Here is a 21,370-nt window from a genome sequence, read left to right on the forward strand (position 1 = left end):
TGATCATCAAAAACCTCTTTTAAAATCATTAGTTCACAAATTGGAACATTTACTATAAGCTCTAAATATATCTCTAAATATACAGCTAAGCCTACGCGAACTTCAAAATGCATTATTTAAGTCGATATTACCATGGGTATGCAAAAATTTTATAGTCTAAATTATTTGCGTTTCTTATATTTTAAATGTGAAAACTAAAAGTAATCATGAGCAGCATTAACTGCATCAAAATAATACAAAACTAAGGATTGTAACTTCGTACTTACCGCTGCGCCCCGGAAGGTAAATAAACATGGCCGACAGTGAGTAACTTCATTTCACTTCGTTGGTTGAACAGAAGCTCTGATTGGCTGACGATGAAAGCACCTAATTTTGGTGCTTTATGTTTTGATTCGAACCTAAACGTGACACGCGGTGGTTGATGTGAACACAGTTGAACCAAACTATGGTTACATCAACAGTGGACTTTCAGTTTGAACCGTATTATGGTTAAAGGTTGAACAGATATTTTTTACAGTGTAGAGCGTGGTTTCTCAAATTGTTCGAGGTTTTGTAGTGCGTTTTTGCGTATCACGGCATAACATTTGCATTTAATTTTGAATAGCAATGAAAAATAAAAATACCTTGTTTTTCTTATTTTGACGACCTGTCATTCTTCTGAAAGGGCGATAACTTCCGATCTCATCTTCTGTATGGTCCCTTAAAACTTTGAAATGGAATATCTCCTTGAGTTTTGATCGCACAAATGCCAAATTTTTTGTGTCAGTAATCGTTTTCAATTCTCTAAATATTAGTTAGGGGATCTGCGACCCGTATGAAAAGTTAAATTTTGTATTTTTGACTCATTTTTATTTTTGCTTCAAACTTTCAATATCTTAAGTCTGCATCTGATTTCGAACATTTTTGCAATTGGAAGTATATGTACATCAAGGACTAACATGTGAAAATAATGATCTTGCAGGTTGAAACGGAACATCCTGTATAGTTATTAAGCCATAGTGCAAGAAGAAAAATGCAAACGGAACAATTTTCGGAATGCTAGGCTCAAAGGACTGTGGTACGTCTCGTACGAAGGAAAAGAAGTTCTCAACAAAGCCCCACTGAATGATGTAAACACATTTTAAAATTTATTGGGTTTTGCAGAGTGAGATTTTTGGTCTTAGATCCTAATCAAAAAAAAAAAAAAAAACCCTCAAAGGCATGGGATTTTACATAAATTCAAACTCTAATACAATAGTTTATGCATATGAAAGAGCTGTTTTGATCAAAAAACCCGTAGAAGGTATTTTTGATCATAAAATCCCCCCCCAGAAGTTATTTTCGATCAACCCCCCCCCAGAAGATATTTTTGGTCAAAAAACCTTCTCCATAAGGTAATTTTGACCGAAAAATTCCCTCCAGAAGGTATTTTTGATCAAAAAGTCCCCTTCAGAAGGTATTTCTGGCTGTGCTAGTGCACTGTTGGATATGAACCCTTCTATGGCACTATTATATCCATCAATGGCCAACAGCTGACAAGGAGTTTCCAGAAGACTTTCCAGAAGCTGAATGAGTGAATAAGGCCAGATCTTTTGTATATAGACATACTGTAGCTTGTAGTCTATTTGTATTTTTTGTTTTAGGCATAGTAAAAACTCTTTACTTAAGTGTTTCTGTTACTTACCTTTAATACCAAAACAGGTAAAAATTAATGGTTTGACCTTATTTCAATAGTAATTTTTAAAAAATCAGTTTGGATGCATTCAATTATTGCAGAAACCACCTAAGTGCAATTTTTTCAAAAATTTATAACTCAAAAACTTAAAGGATTTTTTTTTTTGAATAAATTATCCCAATAGCATGCTTTTGATTTGGAAAAAAAAAATATTTGAAGGAGACTAGAGACCTACACTTAAGCTGTAAAACTTTTTATTATTTTAGTTTTCCGAAATTTGAAAAAAGCTCACTTAGGTGGTTTCTGGAATAAACGATTCAATTCACAAGAACTTGAATATCAACCAATAAGAGTATTACTTTTGAGACAGGAATGAAAATCGTGCTGCAATAATTGTTTTGATGGTGAATCTTGCGTTTTAGATATTTTTCGTGCTATTTTTTTTTCAACTTCTAGATCTTCAAATGAAAAAAAAAAAAAAAAAAAAAAACCGAGACTTCCTTCTACTCCAATTTAATGTCATTTCCCCATTATTGGCAATTTTAATGTGAGTCAATTGCTTACTTTCTAAATATCACCAACAGTTAGCGACAAAAATTGGCAACCAAAAGACTGGCGATATAACGCCAAGTGTCCAACAAATTATAACACCACATGAGTTTACATTGAAATTAACAATGATTTCCCCCCAAAAGGGGGCTAAAGGCCCCTTTAGGATCATCCCAATGCAACCAAAAGGGAAGGTGCACAACTAGGCCCCACTAGGAGTCTACGTACGAAATTTCAACATTCTAGGACATACCGTTTTTGAGTTATGCGAGATACATACATACACATACACATACGCACATACGCACATACATACGTACATACGGACCATACGTACATACTCCATGAGAAAATTCGTTGTAATTAACTCGGGGGACGTCAAAATGGACCTAGGTTCCTAGACATATATCCAAGTGTGGTCGGATCGAAAAAAAAAAAAAAAAAACTCAACATTCATTCGGGGGTGAGAAAAATGGAAATTAAGGTCGATTTTTGAGTGAAAATTTTTTTGCGAATACAATACTTCCTTTTTACTTCCTTTTACAAAAAAGGAAGTATTGTATCCGCGAAAAAATTTTCACTCAAAAATCGGCCTTAATTTCTATTTTGCTCACCCCCGAATGAATGTTGGGTTTTCTTTTCGATTCGACCACACGTGGATGTATGCCTAGGAACGTACAGACACTCGAAATATCCATTTTGACACTCCCCGAGTTAATTGCAACGAGTTTTCTCGTGACGTCTGTATGTACGTATGTATGTGCGTATGTGTGTATGTATCTCGCATAACTCAAAAACGGTATGTCCTAGAAAGTTTAAATTTGGTACGTGGACGCCTAGTGGGGTCTAGTTGTGCACCTTCCCTTTTGGTTGCATTCGGATGTTCCTAAAAGGATCTTTTGCCCCTTTTTGTGGGGAAATCATTGTTAATTTCGATGTAAACTCAAGTGGTGTTATAATTTGGCGGACACTTGGCAATATATCGCCAGTCTTTTGGTCGCCAAGTTTTGTCGCCAACTTGGCGTATTATAGTAACAAAAATAGTTTTCTCTGCACTAAACTACCATGATAGCAATTAATTATTAAGTCATATTTTATTGCTTATGATTAAAACAATATTATGACATTATAGAACAAGGGTATAGTTGCCTAACTGACTAGAGGGACAGTAAAAAAAATGCAAGACAAAGCATATAGCTTGAGTACAACTGGATGCGTCGTTAACTCTTATGCAATTTCCTCATTTGAAGTGCATTTTATGAACCTGCAGAGCCATTGGCCGTAGTTATGTCACTTGTTTGTGAAAAGACATACACTCTGGTTTAAGATGTAGGCATCAAGTTCTATGCTGACCCTTAGTGCACTGAGATACAAGCCCCTAAAAAGTACACTTTTTATCACATTTTGATGTTTTTCTTTCACTTTGCTTCTAGTTATCATATTATAAAGTATGCTTCTAGTTAACATATTATAAAGAATGCGAGTAAGCATAATCAGTCTATTTACAAGTTTATAACTCTTTTATGGTAAGTTTTTGATCATACTAGTTTTTAAATAGTATCTGGTAGGACTCGACCGATGCATCGGCGCCGATGGTTCAACAATTTAGCCATCGGCATCGGCATCGGCGGCCGATGCTAACTTGCGGGAAATATCGGCCCATCGGCCTTAAAAAACATCGAAAAGCCGATGGAATTGGCCGATGTTTTACTTTTTAATACAAAGTAAATGGAGTTGTTGTTTTCATATAAAATTATTTACTTAAATTTCAGTATGAATTTCTATTTTTCGTCATCCCTAGAAGAGTTTTTAATACTACATTCAGGTACCAAACAAGTTAATTATTGCGTTGTTTCTTGCAGCAGGATGTACGTATGTATCTGTCATAAGTCATAACTCAAAAATGATAATCTGTAGAAGATTAAAGTTTCGGATGTGGTGTCTGCGGACGTTCCAGTTGTGCACTTCCCTTTTTGTTTTTGATCGGGTGTTCTGAAAAGCCTGTTTACTCATTTTTTGTGGCTATTAATTACTTATTTCAATGCAAAACTAATATAGCGTCTCAGACTGACGATCATTTGGTGATATATTGCCGAATTGGAGACTATGGAAACAAATATGAGATGGCGAAACCGATTTTTGTGTCATTAGATTCCCGTTGAACCGACGGTAATTTTTAATTTTTCGATATTTGTAATATGAATCACAGTAATGCAGTCTTTTCTGTATCGCTTCGGCGGAGTTACAAGTTTGGGGCCCGGCGAAATACATTTTGGGGATCACAGAAGTTGTAAAACATTTATCATTCGCATTTTTGTAACTCATTCGGTGGCCCTATGGTTATGGGGCCTCTCGCGCATTTGCAACATTTGCTATATTTTAAATCCGCCATTGCACGTCAAAACAAACTCGGGTGCAAGTTTTGAAAGGGTTTTCTGCTTAATGTTTATGATTATTTTGAACTCTATTTTTACGACTATTTTTTGAATTTCCGAGAACACTTGCGTGCCCCTCCTCCCACTCCCTCAATTCCTGAAATTAAACTCTAGTTGTATTTCTGAGTTGTTTAAAACTAACACCATTCTTAAAATTGGAGTTTTTTTTTTTTTTCAAACTTTATCTATTGTTTAGAAAGAATTTAGATCATTAATGTAAGAAATTAATTAAAGACGTTTTGAATGGTGACATAATTCAGAAATCAAAGGGACTTTTGGACTGGGCGACGTTAAATATGCTCGTGGTCTCAATGTCCTCCAAGTGAAACGATACCTCTGGGGGGTGCTAGCACCAGGTAGCTATTAGCTCCTGGACTAGTTCTAAATTCTCATTAACTGTTCGATCCGGTGATGGTGCAGCCATCTATCGGTATATAAAATAATGGAGGCAAGGCATTTAGTATGCATTCCTCGACATAAATACAGTTGTAGTCAGTTGTGACTCTGAATAGGAATAGGAATAGGAAAGAAACTTTTGAATTTTTTTTTTTCCGGAAGTGCTGAAGTAAATTCAGAAACTCTTCCGAGGCGTTGGTGGTAGCTGTTCTGTACTAAAAAAATGAGGCAGAGGTTGGGGCCGAAGTGTGATTTACTCCAAAATCAGAGGGTGACCCCCCTAACCCTACCTCGTCGTTTCAAGCATTTCTTAAATATTTAGCGTGTATTTATTTTGGTCAAGAAATGTCATTTTACGTATTCATCATACTTGTTTCACCTATATTTCGTAAATTGCCATCTTTTTTGCATCATTAATAACGATTGATTTTTTTTCTGTTGTAAGTAACTATTTTTATTTATTTATATAAAGTCAATGAATTAGTTATTTTCGTTTTTTATAGAAAAGTTTCAAGGATTTTCTATTATGCAATTTTTCAAATTTCAGAAAACTATTGTTAAATTGAAAAATTTAATTTGAACTTGTTTGTAAAGCTTCATAAAAGATTAAACAATCAAATTGTTCAATACTATGTGTGCAAACATCAGATCAAGTAGTATATGTATTCAGTTATTAACTTGGTGTAAATATTGAGTTTGTTTATTGTACCTGCGTTTTAAGAACCTTGCTCTTTTATGGCTATTTTTTTTTCAGCAAAATGTATGTCACTGTTATAGCTTTTATGAAAAATGCAAACCTTTCTATTCATAAATTTTAAATAAGTATAAAAATATTACTATTTTGATTTAATATTGTAATTTATGTTACCTTTTTTGTTTAATTTGATGACTAAAAAATGTCTACGTGCAATCTTTCCACTTCAATTGCGTAATTTGTTGACGGTTTCATAGTTCTATTCTTATTATTATTATTAATTTTTAATGATTAAACAACGTAATTTAATTTTTTTAACTATGTTTAGTGTACCTAAATCCATACATTATTACAACATGACTGAAATCTTAGTTATATTCTCAATTAAAAAAAAAAAAACAAATCAATTGGTTATTAAACAGTCTCTTAGTTTTTCTTCCTTCTTTTTTTGGCTATTGTTCTTTCTCTTTCATCATACAGCAGTCAAAAAAGGAGAAGCATAGCTACACCCTATACATATTGTACGTAGTACGATGCAAATGTTCGGGGACAAGCTGTATAAAATCTTACCCAGAATAGTTCACATTACCGAAGCACATCCACCTTCAAAAGGTCGCCTTAAGGGACTATGTACTTCTGCCAGTGTTCATATAACTTTTGGAAACACTCCTGGAAGCGATTTTTCGCTACCTTCTATGATGCAGCTTCATCTTCTCCTGACGGAAAAAAGCATCGTCTATGCAAATGTTTTTTTTTTTTTTTTTTTGATGGGAGCAGGTAAAAGTCACACGGAGCTAAGTCCGACGAAACGTTATGTTATTTGTTTGTCATATCAGAGTATTGACCAATCGAACCGTGCATCCTCAACATGAAAGTCGTTTTCTTCCCCACGATGAAGTTAAAGCAGCAGCGGAAGAGGCCTTACAGGAAGTTGCAAAAATGGCTGCCAGTGCTTCTAAAAGCTATACGAACGTTGGCAGAAGTGCATAGTCGTTCAAGATGACAATTTTGTAGATAGATGTGCTTCGGTAATGTGAACTATTCAGGTCAAGGTTTTATACAGCTTGCTTCGAACTTTTAGATCATACTACGTATGTATGAGTTTTCAACTTACTATTTCATAACGTTTTTGAGTGACGCAAGTTTACACGGATGACATCACAAGAGAATTTGCGATAATTAACTAAGAAGGAGGAATTCAAAATGGAAATTTCGGTTGTCTATATGTTCGTAGGTACATATGCATGTAGAGATGTGCCGAAAAAACTTGTAAAGTTTAAATTGGGTGATCGTAAAATATAAATTTAGGTCGAAATCTGATATATATATTTTTAGATTACAATTCCTTATTCGTCGAAAGTAAAGTGAAATGAATCAATGATCCTTTAAATCCCTGACAATCTTATCAATTTATTTGTGTTTGATTTTTTTTTCTTGCCATCGGTCAACGGCATCGGCCATCGGCCATCGGCAATCGGCCATTTGGAGGAAAACAATCGGCCATCGGCCATCGGCCATCTTTGAATAATCGGCCAACAATCGGCATCGGCCCATCGGCCAAAAAATGCCATCGGTCGAGCCCTAGTATCTGGAAGTCCCTGGAGGAATGTTTAAACCCATGTTGACTGAATTGAAAACTGAATAGTTCATTTTACTGTTTTGAAATACGTATTGTGTTCTTGAAAAGAATTTGCCCATAGTTCTGTCACTTGTTTGTGAAAATACACATACTCTAGTTTGAAATGCAGGCATCCAGTTCTACTCTGACCTTCAGTGCACTGAGATAAAGGCTCATGAAAACTGCACATTTTAGCATTTTTCGATACAAAAACTGCCATTTTTTAGCAGCGCAGAGGGTGAGACATGCAACTAATGAAGGTATTGAATAATTTATATATATTATTTCACAAATTACGCACGAAAACCATGGTTGAGCCTGAATGCAGGAAACCAGAGGCCCTCAAACATGGCACTTTTTTATTTTTTTCGACAAAGTTTGGAGACCCCTGAAAGGCTGTACTGAAGGTCAGCCACAAAATGTACGATGTATTTCAATTTAGGTACTAAATGTCATATTGTCAACACAAGAATTTATTTGGCTGATGCTTTAATACACAGAAATAAACGAATTTTAAAAAACGCTGATTTAGAAAAACCTCTTCGTCGGACTCCACTTTACGAATTTTTACAGGTCCTCAAAAATTTTTTTGGAGGTAAAGAAAAAATACATGTCTTCTAAAATCTTCAAAAGAATCCACCATAAAAACTTGAGCAAAATCAAAAATGGTGTATATCTGAACACCCCATTTCTGCCCGGTTCTTATAAAAACTGGCTCTTAATTACTCAATTCTCGACCCCTCCTCCCGCCCTTTTCTTCAACTATTTGTGTATTAAATTTTAAAAAGAGCTTCGGACAATGCATTTGTTTTAGATATAAAATTCAATGGCTTTTTAAAGATTCCACATTTTAGAATTAACTTATCTTGCAGGAAAAAATTTAAATTTCAGTTTTTAAGGTGGAATATCCTCTATATTATTATGCTTCAACTCATAAATATAATCAGTACCCTGTTATCATGTTTTGACAGGCGTAAAAGTTTGATTAATTATTCATCAATTCGAGATTAGAGAGGTATTTAGAGCGGCTTTAACTTTGATATTAGATTATTTCCTTTTTCCAAAACACATTAGCATATCAGATGAGCTACTGAATTTGAAATAACTTCGAGATATGAAGTAAAAACGTACACTATATTTCAAAATTAAATATTTACAAATTGTTTTCTTAATAAATTTAATTTCAAACCTATTTTTTCCACATTATATTTGACGACTAAAACTCACTTCAAATGTTAACTAGATTTCTCTCGAACGCCACTGCATAAAGGCGATCAAAAGACATTTGCACGACGGCGCCGAACCGGCTTGGCGCGGGCCTGAGCACGTTTTGCTCATAGTAGTGGAGTGTTATCGCTTAATTGGAATGGCCGTAGAAGTAAATACCAGGTTTTTCTATCTTATTCATTGCTACCCATTTTTATGCAGACGGATTTTAGTTAGCAATACTTTGGGTTCAGAAACCAGAGGTTGCGGCGTAGGGCTCCTGCTTTTCAGGGGACCCCAAATAGTTAAAATTGCTCAATAGCCATCGGCTAAAATGGTAATTTCTGACAACAGTAGGACCTCAAAAAAGTGTTTGGCGTAGGAGTAGGACCTCTCGATATCTTAATCGGTCCCTATTCTGTGCACTTCATATCCAGAAATCATCTGGGCGGAGAGAGATCTCTACTCCCTTTGTGTCCGTAAAAAAAAAAAAAAAAAAAAAAAAAAAAAAAAACACACACACACACACACACACACTTATATCCTCCTTCCGATTGCACATTCCAAAACCATAAGCAGGATCTCCCTTGATTTGATTCGTACAGCTATACAGTGGCTCCCAAAAGTGTACACCTACGACTTTCAATGAAATTGGCCATAATGCATTGGTTAGAATTAATGTTTCGGAATAATTATTTTATTATAAGATCTATGATCTATTTTTAACAAAACTACATGAAAATTTTTAATAATACATTAAAACATAATTTTTAAAAAATCAAAAACCAAAAATTTCCGGAAATTTTATCCTACTAAAGTCTTCGTACACTTTGAAAAAATGTCAAAAAATTGGTAAATAATCTAACTTTTTACAAAGTTATTATTTAGTAGAATATCATGCAGTATCAACAACAGCTTTTAAACGTCTGGGAATAAATTTCATTGTTTTTTCTTTCTTTTTTTATGCAATTTCTGAGTAAGTGTTCAGCCGCTCTTCCAGTCTTACTGTTTCTAGTTCGCTTTTCGTTTCAATGGTGTATTTTCGTAATCTAACCGCCAGATATCTCCAAATATGTCCCAGTAAGTTTAAATCTGGCGATTGAGGAGATATTTCTAAGTTTAAGGACAATTTTTGAGGCACCAAACGCAAACGTGTACTTCTTATCGTTATATTGATAAAAATCAAAGTTGTTTCCGATTACCAAATTTTGGGCTAATAGTTTAAAATTGTTTTTTAAACTATTTAAATGAACAGCATGATTCATTATTTCTTCCAAAAATTCTAAATTTCCAAGTCTTGATGCAGTTATGCACCCTCACTCAAGAACACCTTCACCGTCCTGATTAACTGATCCAACAAAGTTCTTAAGATTAAATTCCTCATTTTTTCTTCTATTGACAGATATACAACAATTTAACCTAAAATATTGAATTTATTTTCATCTATAAGTAAGACTTTGTTCCAAAACGTTTTGAGCTTAGTTATCATTGATTTTACGACGGATAGCGTAAGTTTACTGTTTTTCGCACGAACAAGAAAATTTTTCCGAGAACTTGGCGAACAATTTTAGGTGAAAATTAAACATAAAATGTTTCATTCAATTCTGCAGAAACTTTTTCAGCACTCAAATGTGTATTTTTCATATTTTTTTTTAACTGTAAACCTCCGATCACGCTTTGTTAAGCTTGCCAGTTGACCTTTTCTTACCTTGTTTTCGATCCGATTCTTGTCTTTAAATCATTTTATCAAGCACTTCACTATAGAATGGTATAAATTAACTAATTTAGAGACATTTTAAACCAATTTATGTCTACTGTGAGTTAAAAAAAATCGAATTTCGAGTCTTGTTTGTTGTTTTCTACGCATACCTGCCATTTAAAAATAATAAGCAGAATATTAGGGAATAAATAAGCAAAAAATTAAAGGCAAATGACATTACAGTGTCATTACAATGCAAAAACAGTTAAAAAAAACCACATATGACAATTTTAATCATGAGTTTATTCGAAAATATTTCAGTGTACGATGACTTTTGTGGCGTATTTTTTCTCTGTCTCATAATTTCAAAAATAAAATCTGGCAATATTTTGAAAAAACTACTGAGTTTTATTCAATATGGTATAGGAATGATTTGAAAAAAAATTGGACTTCATATTCGAATTCAGTTTTGCGTTATTTTGGTTTTACTACAAAATTTCAAGGTGTACGAACACTTTTGGGAGCCACTGTAGGTTTTCCTTTGTGTGAAAAGTTCAAAACTATAAAACACTTGAAATGCACGAGTAGCAAAATAGCAATTAAATTTAAGATTCCCCTTTAATTAAGGCAAGTCAGTTGTCTTTTCATCGGTAAACTGTAAACTTATTTCTTGTTGTTCTGAAATAAGTGTCTGTAGCTTTAAAAAAAAAAAAAAATCAAATAAAAAATTATAAAAACTAATTGCACTTACATGTACTGTAATACGAACAATGAAAAAGAATAGTATGACCAGGGCCAGACCCGTATCAATAAATTTTGGGCCCCCCTGCAAAAAATTAGCAGGGACGCCAACTGCCTACTGAATTTCTATGTCACTAAGGGTTGCAGACCGTTTTAGTAGCATGCCCTCCCCCCCCCCCCCACCAAAATTTCGTACAGCAACCTTGATAGATTTTGATATTATACTGACGGCGTCAATATGAGCGTGTTTCATACTGCATAAAGGTTGCTTAAAGATTAAAAAGCAATATTGCTATTACAACACGTATGCAACATTGTGTTGCAAATGCGCAGTGAAAAATGCGCAGTGAAAAATTTTAATTTCAAATTTTAGTATTACACTTCTCTTGCATGCTTTCAAGTTTTCTGAAAGTTTGGCACGCTTTGATGGAAAACTGTGTGCGTTAGGAGCCAAAAACCTTCAAATAAAATTCGTAGTTTTGAAAGAAATGCTCATATCTTTGTGAATATCAGTGATACTTTCTCGAAAGTATGTAAAATGATTTTATATAGTAAGCTAACTATGTTCTAAAATTTACAGCTTATTCTCAGCTATTCACGATGAATGATGATCAAAATACTGTTTTGTTTTCCTCAATTTGTTACTGATCCGCGAAACACGAGGGAGATATAACTTTTAGAGGAAAATGACAGCTGTATAATACCTTTTATGTGATAAAAGTTACAAAGCAATTTATCTTTTATTTCCTGAGAAATTCGTAAAAATTTGAATTTTTGAAAGTATCCCAATATTTTTGGTCATATAGTGTAAGTTTAGATGCTACAAAATCGACGTTGGGTGGGTGAGATATTTGTAATATTTCTACAAGCGTATTTCATGCATTCAAAATCGGATGTACGCCTCAAAAGTTTAATCAAGCGTAATTTCAATTTCTATTTGAAGTTTAAAAAAAAATCGTCTAATGGGGGCAGTGTTTTAGTCTGATTAGCCTTTAGTAGACCTAGTGCGATCCCCCGATACGGCATCCAGTCTTTCATGTGCCACCATTAAGGCGCGAATATCAATGGCACGGAAAATTTGCACGCCCAGTTTCCACAAGATGGAGGCACCTGAGCTCGCTCTGATGCGAAATTTGCACTAGGAATTTTTTAATACTGCCGAGGGAATTCTAGGCCAAATGAATAACCAAAGGATCTTTTACATGCCGCATAATCATACGACATGGGCGTTGATGTTTTTCTGCGTCTCGAAAATCCACCGACTGGCCATCCCAGGTCAGAACCTGGGTCCACAGGCGTAGAAGGCCAGCGCCTAATCATTACGCCACCAGCCGGCGAAGTAAAAAAATTAATGCTGTGGAAAAAATGCGATCGGAATTTTTAAATTATTACAGCTGAATGTTCTGATATTGTTTTTAAATACAAAATTTCAATCCTTCTAACAATTAAAAATCGACTCGTGCGAAACTCCGCACTGTGCTTCGAATCGTTTCATGTGGCATTTCGCTCTTTAAAAATTTTAAAAAACATTATGAAGAAGAATAAAAAAATGTTGACGAATTAAAGTAAACGGAAAAAAGTAAATGCAAAAAAGAAGGCATGTACTTTGAAGACATCAGTAACAAAAAGTCGTTAAATCCAATGTTGTGATAACGTGATCATCGCTTACCTTTTGGTTGTACGTATATTCAATGCAAACATAAATATCATTAAAAGTGTGACTGAGTAACTCGTGAAAAAGCAGTAATTCTGCATGTGAAAAAAAAAACGGGTTGTGGCGAATACAATCCTGCCTATGTGGGCATCTGACGGAGGAAAAAAAAGAAACATTAAAGAGATATTTTTGGCACGGATTTGAACTGGCGTCATTCTGGTTAACAGTACGACACTCCAACCAACCGAGCAGTTGTGCCTTCGTTTTCAAATGCTATTCATTCAAGCAATGTGTAATAAAAAACAGAAAAAAAAGTTTTTGCCAGAAAAAAAAGACCACGCGTCTATGTTTTGTCATTAGCCAGCATGATACGCTTTAAAATTATTTGTAAAATATGGAATTTGATTAAGGAATGAAGAAGATCTCGCGTAGCAATAAATATTCTAGAGGAATAATAAATTAGATTAAAAATAAGTGTTTTTATTCTTGAAAATTGGTACAATTTCGCATAGCAGGCTGTTTTAACCGTTACGGCTTGAATGCCAGCACATGTCTTTCTTTTAATCGAGCATTTAAAATTCAAAACCAAAATCATTTGAACTGAGTCCTTTTAGAATGTAATTTTTCAAACGTAGACAAAATGCACCCCCCCCCCCACCCGAAAGCAGAGAAGTAGAAAATGATTTCTTAGTAATGAAGTTGATAATAATTTCAATGTTTTACATCTTATATGCGCGCGCGCGCGAATAAACATTTAAAGGTTTACTGGATGAAACTCGTACTTTCAATTTGGTGTAGTATTTTTTCATTTATACAAAAGGTTGAACACTGCTATGAGAAAAATACACATTTCTACATACAGTGAAAAAGTTTTTCTGCATGAAAAGGATTCCCTTGAGAACTGAATTTTTAAATCTAATATTTTTTTATGCTTACATTATGCTTTGTGGTCTGAACGGAGTCAAAGCTTAAAAAAAAGAAAGAACACCCTTCGATTAACAGTCAACTTATCTGAATAATAACTGTACCCTGCATAAAGGAGTTGAAACGCCAAGTAGCATTCCCGTCGTATTTTATTTCCTTACGTGTGTTATCTGCTGTATGTTATGAGTACATGTAATGCGTAATATTAATCTAAATTACCTATAATGTCGGACAACCCGGGTGGGCCCGAAGTTCAGCTAGTTTATAGCCAAACGCTCTTTCGAAAAAAACTTATCAATTTAACCGAACAACTAAGTCCAGTGCTTTTCAGCTTTATGAAAAAAAAAGAAAAAAGAAAGAAAACAGGTTAATTGTAATTTTTTTTTCACCGAAAGCGAAAAATTGGAAAATTGTATTAAAATTATGCTTTTAAAAAATCTGCATAAGAACTACAGTCTGTATCAAGGGTTTGCAACAGCAAGGGGCGTTTCCGAAAAATTAGCTTTTGGACCGTAAGTCTATTTTTCATCATTAGTCGGTCCGATAAGCTTTGAAATGAGGAGGGAATTGCTTCAAGAAATAAGAAAGATCTCGCATACCGACAGAAAAATAATCCACAGAAATAATATATAAGATAAGAAATTGAAAAGAAGTGTTTTTATAGTAAAACATTTATACAATTTGTTATCACAGGCTGCTTGAACCGTTATGGCTTAGATGGCAGCACGTGTTCATCATTTAATCATACGGTTAAAATACAAAATCAGTTTATTTAATTTCGTTTTCTAAGCGTAGTTTTTCGAATGTAGTAAAAATTTCACTATCTATTTGTTTTTTTACCGAAAGAAGGAAAAAAAAATGATATTTTACCCATCAAGTTGTTAGTCATTTTAATGTTTTACTTCGTATTCTAATAAATGTTCATAGTTTAACTAAATGAAAAGCGTAATTTCAATTTGTGGTAGAATTTTTTTTTATTTATACAACAAATGTTGGTCAAAAACTGTCATTAGAAGACTCTACATTTCAATATACGATTTATTATTTTTTTTTTCTAAACAAAAAACTATTCCGTTGTAGTCTGAAAAAACCTGATACTTATATTTTTGCTTACATTATGCTTTAACTTTCTGACCGAAGTCAAAGCTTAGGGAAAAAAAAAATGTACAATTACAATCGATATAGCTACATGTTGCATCAAGTTTTCGTAAAAGTAAGGAGCGTATTAATCTCATTTATTTAATTACCCCACGTGTATTATTTATTGTTTTTATGTAACGCACAATATTTCTCAAATTTTTGATGCAGATCGTCCGGGCCCGAACGATTTGCCGATCAAGCTATTCAGTTCTGTCGGTCACACAGCACAAGTTAAACTTATATATTTAACCGAAAACCTCAGTCTGGTGCTTAAAAAAAAAAAAAAAAAAAAAAAAAAAAAAAAAAAAAAAAAAAAAAAAAAAAAACTTTTTTTTTTGACAGAAAAAAAATCAATTTTTAGACCGTGGGTCTATTTTTCTTTATTAGCCTGCACGATAAGCTTTTAAATGAGATGTAAATCAAAGAAATCGATCAAGAATTGAGAAAGATCTAGCGCAGGAACAAAAAACAGGCTACAGAAATAATATATAAGGATAATAGTACAATTCACTTCTTTTCCTGTCATGTGCATTTCATTCTTGGGAAGGTTTGTTTTTATAATTTTTATTTTTGTGATATTGATCACTAGAAATAGTACACGTTTGGCGTTTTTGGTATATTTTACTTCACTAAAATGAATTTCACACCTCTAAAAAAAGTCAAGGAGTATTTTCACTGCCTGGAAAAAATCTTTAGCTCTATGTTGGTATGTAAAATGAGGTTCTTTTAGTACACAGCGAACTTCTTGTTTCGCTGTGAAACTTGCGTTATAAATAAATCCATAAATCATTTTTTAATTAAAATAACTTTTATTAAAATTTTATTTTCATTCCATCAGAACTAGTAACTCATTACACATTTTGATTCATGACATAGGAAACATTTGCTTCACGAATTAATATTTGAAGCCTTTAAATTTTACTCTTTTGCTTTTTAGATTGCAACCAATTGGTTTGTATTTCAAAAATGGTATTACGTTATAATGTATAGTTTCTGACTTTCAGTGGCAGTGTCTCATAAATGATATATTACGTTATTCTCAAATTGTAAGAAAAGGCTTCAAATTTGATTCTGTGAATGCATTACAAACAACTGTAATGGTAAAATAAATAAAATGAAGTGAAAATGTGTTGCCATTGTCGAAAAATCAAAAACGTGCAACATTTAAAAAATATATATAATTTAGTGACTAATAACTTAATATAATATAATAACTTAGTGAGTAGTTAGTGACATGTTTTTTATAAATAAGGTCAGTCTTGAAATGAAAATGATTTTTAAAAAGCAAAGAAAATGCTTCAATCTAATCACTAAAAAACAATATCAATAAAGACTCAAAACAGTTTTATTAATCAACTTAGTAAAATTTTAAATTAGTTAATGTAGTTGAGAGTGTAGCAATTTAATATCACAAATAAAGTCTACACTGGTTAAATTATTTGTTTCACAAGTTATATAAAAAGCATTTGTTTTATCTGGTTAATCTTCAAAAAAGTCAAAAACCAGGTTGGTGGTAATAGATTTTCATATGTAAGGAATAAATATGGCGTTTGAGGTTTTTCATAATTACTGAAAATTAGAAGATTCAAGTGTTATATATACATCTTATTATGAACTTTATATGTAGAAATATAATGCTTCTCTTAATATGAATAAATTTACATAAATATATGCAAACCATATTAAAGTTCTTAAAATGTTTTATGCTGCTGTTAAAACGATGCACATTTCAGGACTCTAAATGAATAACACAACTTTTTAGGCAAGAATTACACAAAGAAGATAAATTTTAAAATCCTAATGGTTTGTGTCTTAGAAGCCCTAACCACTGTTTTTAATAAATAAGAGGCAACTTATGTACTTTTAAAATGCTCCACGTCTAGAATGATGGCCTAGTTGCTGGCTATACCATTCTCTTATGGCTTTTTTCTCGTTTGAAGGACTATCTTCTCGTAAATGTTCATGCGATTGACTACGAGATGGTCCTCCTTGTCTCTTGTCTGGACGTGCATAAAGTGCAGCTACATCGTTAACAGTGATTTCACTTGCTTCCCTGAAGCCTTCGATGGTTCCTCTGCCGTTGCTTCGGATGCCTGGATGATCCAAAGTCTCTTGACGAACTACAGGGGAATGCGGGCGCTCGAAGCTACAGGGTAGAGCAGAACTTTTCCCATCATAACGAAGGTTTTCCCATGCCCTCTTGTAAAACTTGTGGAGTCCATGTTCACCACTGCCACTGCTATCATAGGTAGTAATGGTAGTAGTATCAAGAGACCGACGAGATGCTCTTTGACTTCGAGTCCTGAAGAGAAGCATCCTGGAGTGAGTGGTTAGGCCTAGTGAACCCTGAAATGTTAGTGAACGCGTGGTATTAAGAGCGGCAGAGGCGCTGAGGTCTTCGATTACAGCCATTCCTCCACCAAAAGAAAAGGAATTCAAATGCTCGGTTAACAGAGGCTCTGGTGGTTAGGAAAGCAAAAAAAGTGCTGCCTCTGCAAAATCACTTAAGAAAGCCAAGTGCAAACTGCGTGAAAATTAAAAATGATTTTATAAAAATAAAGCGAAAATTTTTAATTCGTGCTACTTTTCACAGAAAACGACATACAACGGAGTGCAACTTAATTTCTTTTAACTTACGTTCGTATTCGCCAGTCTCTTCGACCCTCTGTCAGACACCCAAATCACCGATTGAAGCCTTCTGATTGGTTTAAAAGGGCTTCGACCAACAGCTAGGCACATTAACCGAAGGTCTAATCGTCTGGTGAATACCACTGATAGTGAGGTAAATTAATTTCAAAAAAGAAAAGGATAATAGTTTGGACTTCAATGATATTGTCTATTGAATTCTGCTGACGTCATTGCCGTAAATTTGTCTTGTTTTTCTAATAAACAACTTACGGTTAAGTAGGAGTTATTACTTAGCAATGAACAAAGGCAATTGTGTGGCCGTCTTAAGCGAAGAAGAAAAAGGACTGTACTCAACATTTTCATTAAAAATCTTTAATTTTCACTTTATTAAAATTTTCACGAATTTAGTTGAAATAAAAACGATTTTCTTACATACCAGATTCTTTCTTTTAGAATTTAAAATATTAGAGTTTGTTTAATTTGAAAACAAAGTGCCTCTCAAAATAAGTTTCTGATGGCTGTTACCACTTTCTGAAAGGTGGGAATTATTCGCACCGGAAAATCATGCTTCATTCTTCGCGCTTGCTTACATTAATTTGGATGAACTCGATGTTTTTATGCAGTGTTATGTTTTTTTAAGCACTTTTGGCTTGTGCAGTGTAATATAGCATTGTGTTTTCAGGAGCAATTTCGGTAAACTACATTAGAGCAACGTGTGTGTAAAAAAGTTGTACATATATATATATATATATATATATATATATATATATATATATATATATATATATATATATATATATATATATATATATATATGTACAACTGCGAAGAGTAAGTGTAATCTTAACGGTTTACTCAGTGAAAACATATTTTAGAGCATCTTTTAGTTATTGAGGAACTAAAATAAGCCCACATTAAGGAAAAACACCTTTTTTTCAATGGGGCATATTTTCAGCTGGTCGATAGCTACAGTCCAGAGAAGGATGGGATCAGTGGTGCACTCCAAACATTTCATGGAATCCTCTAGCAGAAACAAGACTCTGAGAGCGTTTATTCCGTCGATCTTCGCCCTCTAAGGCTTTTCGTAATGCAAATTCTGTTTTAAAGCAGAGTGGCACGTCATTACAGAAGTTCGTTTTTGCAGCCCACAAGAAGTTGAAGGAGTTGTAAATGCAATTGATAACTCTCAGCCTGAATCTAAACCGAGGTCTACTTCGACTCAGGACACAATTATTTTTTACTGGCTTTCCGATGCTAGAAACTTTACGAATGCATCCTTGTTAGGGACATGTGACGCATTCCTCTTTTAGAAATAACAAATATTCCTCCCTTAAACACAAAACCAACCTGAATTAGTTCACATGAAAATCTGTTCAATCTGATTAAGTTAAGATGCGTAGCGCCAGGGCCGATGAGAAGTCAAGTCAGCCTAGTCGGAAACCCAATCTTTGAAGAGGCCAGCCTTGGAATACTAGTAGTATAAGTTTCTATTTTATGAGGGGAGGAGGGAGATGAATAAACAAGGAGCCTGCGTTGACTGCTCTGGGTTGTGCTGTATAACGTATATAGTTTTTTGATGTTAAAATTGGGTTTGGTAATACCCAGTTAACAAATAATAATAATAATAATAAACTACTGAATTATAAAAATGTAAGTTACACTCCTTATTAGTGTTCGTTTTAGTGAAAAGTAATCTACGTTGAATTCTTTTCGCAAAAATTTTTCACAGTGACTCAATTTCATTTTTCCTCTTTTCTGGAGAGGTAAAGTATTTATTGTGATGTAACGAGCTGTGATTCTATTGACTCAGTTATGAAAATAAGTTCGTTTGAAGAGTACCTGCTATCCGGATAGCCAACTGACTAGTAAAATCTTTGGCTTAAATTTCAGATGCATTGCAATTAAAACATGTCGAAATTAGCAAACTAGTTCGCTGTAAAGTCAGACCAAACAACGTAAGTAGAAGCACAAATTTACAAATTTGTGCTTCTACTTACGTTGTTTGGTCTGACTTTACTATTCAGCACAAAGGTATTTATTTTTCTTAGTTCGCTGTACCCTGCAATATACTCTACAAGTGAAAGAATTCTTCCAGTTAACATTTTAAGATTGGGTTGTGGATCACTTAACGTTTTTAAAATTATGGATTAGAATTTCGAATGAATTCGAAATTTTTCTTATTTACGACTGGGTTTTAGAATAAAAATAATACATAGTTTACAGACACGTAAAATTTGAAACAAATCTTCGTATTTTCGCATTGGATTTTTGATCATCATATATAAGTATTGAGAATGCGTTAGTATTTGGTATATTTGTTAGAAAATAGCAACTGTGGGGAAAGTTAGGGGCGCTTGTTTTTCCATTAATAAAAAGCGTACAATTAATTTGAGTGCTTATTTCGTGCTTGAAGGCCATTTCCAATATTAGTTATAATGTGTCACAAAATCCTTCCAAAATGCTGTACTCGGATCAGTTTTACAACACACAGATCATCATAAAAACATTCGTTTCATTCTAATTCAACTTACCGTCGGACGAAGATCAGAATAAGAGTTACTGTTATTGCCAGCAATATGAAACCTCCAAAAACTCCTAAAGCAATTATTCCTCCTGAAATAAAGCATTTCGTAAGTACATATCTTATAAAGTAAGAGCAAGTATTTTTGATCAAAGTTTTATTAAATTGAGTCATACCCATATTTAACTTAGCTTGAGCATTGTTTAAAGCCTTTCCTTCATTTTTATGTCCATACTTGACTGTACTTCCTTTATTGTGCCGATGAAAGATATTATTGATCTCATTGCCTTTACTTTCATTTTCCGTGGTGACTGGTGTGTCTGGTGATGGTTTAGCTGATGGTGTAGACAAAGCAGGTGGCATATGACGAGTGGGATGCGTTCCTTCCGGTTGACGTTGACTGGGATATAAATGCGGTATATTATTATGAGGTGGATGCTCGTAATTAGGTATTCTATTACTTGGGGACTCTTCTAGATAATTAAACGGGTCATCCAAGTCATCTGCAGGAATGATTTCAAGAGGTGGAGGCGTCCAAGATGGCAAATTTTTGTCAGTGGTAACATTAATTGGCCATGTAGAAGTTGTCGTACTATACACAGAAGGTGTTGTTCGGGTAGGTTGAATCGTTGGCGCTGATGTCTTGGAACCATATGGTGGTTCTTGTGACTTCATAGTCGATAGTTTGGGAAATGCGCTTTGAGGTATGTACGTCACAACTGATTCAAAACTTGATGTAGTTGGTGGTTTATAATCTATTGAACTAACTGTTGGCAGTGAAGGTGTTAGAATTGACGATGGTAGGATTCTAACAGTAGTTCGTAGGTTATCTTCATTATTTGTGAACAAAACTGTTTTGGTTGGCTCTTTATCTAAAGGAAAAGAAAACATTAAAAAATATATCCAAGCAGTTATTGAAGAAAAAATGCCACAAATAATGTAATAAAATTATGTAAAAATTATTAAGGTATTATAAAGCTTTTATCTTTGCTGTGAAAATACTTTTTCCGATACGATATTTCAACACGAATAATGATCTCTCGAAATCATTCATTAGCTAATTACTTAGAGCGTCAATTTTCCGAACTTGTGAACACTGACTCTAATTCAGATTAAATGTAATACGTAGCACAATCCAAAAGCTCAGCGACAACTTGTATAAAACCTTATCTTGAAGAGTTCTTATTACCGAAGCACATCAACCTTCAAAATAGTCACCTTGAGCGACTATGAATTTCTACCAACGTGCGTATAACTTTTGAAAGCACTCCTAGAAGTCATTTTTCGCAATCCCTGTAAGGCTTCCTGCGATACAGCTTTAAGTTCATCTGACGAAAGAAAGCGGCATAAGTTGTTTAACTGCTGGGAATAGATAAAAGTCACACGGTCACTAAGTCCAGCTTAGCCCCGGTTGACTTCTACTTATTCCCAGCAGTTAAAAAATGGCATCCAAGAGTGCTTCCAAAAGTTATACGAACCTTGGAACAAGTGCATAGTCTCTCAAGGTGCCT

At 33.9% G+C, this 21,370-nt stretch overlaps 1 protein-coding gene across 1 annotated transcript in view; it reads right to left on the reverse strand.

Moving 5' to 3' along the window:
• Positions 1–16,363: 16,363 nt before the first annotated feature.
• Positions 16,364–21,370, reverse strand: part of LOC129218772 (uncharacterized) — an 81,504-nt gene continuing 76,497 nt past the window's right edge. Inside the window, exons 11-13 of the mRNA XM_054853095.1 lie at positions 20,036–20,731; positions 19,870–19,951; positions 16,364–17,012 (exon numbers count right to left, since the gene is read on the reverse strand). Coding sequence (XP_054709070.1) covers positions 16,574–17,012; positions 19,870–19,951; positions 20,036–20,731 — 1,217 coding nt within the window. The 3' untranslated portion in view covers positions 16,364–16,573. The remainder of the gene's footprint in view (positions 17,013–19,869; positions 19,952–20,035; positions 20,732–21,370) is intronic.

The sequence above is a fragment of the Uloborus diversus genome, chromosome 3 (assembly GCF_026930045.1).
Source record: "Uloborus diversus isolate 005 chromosome 3, Udiv.v.3.1, whole genome shotgun sequence".
NCBI classification, from domain to species: domain Eukaryota; kingdom Metazoa; phylum Arthropoda; class Arachnida; order Araneae; family Uloboridae; genus Uloborus; species Uloborus diversus.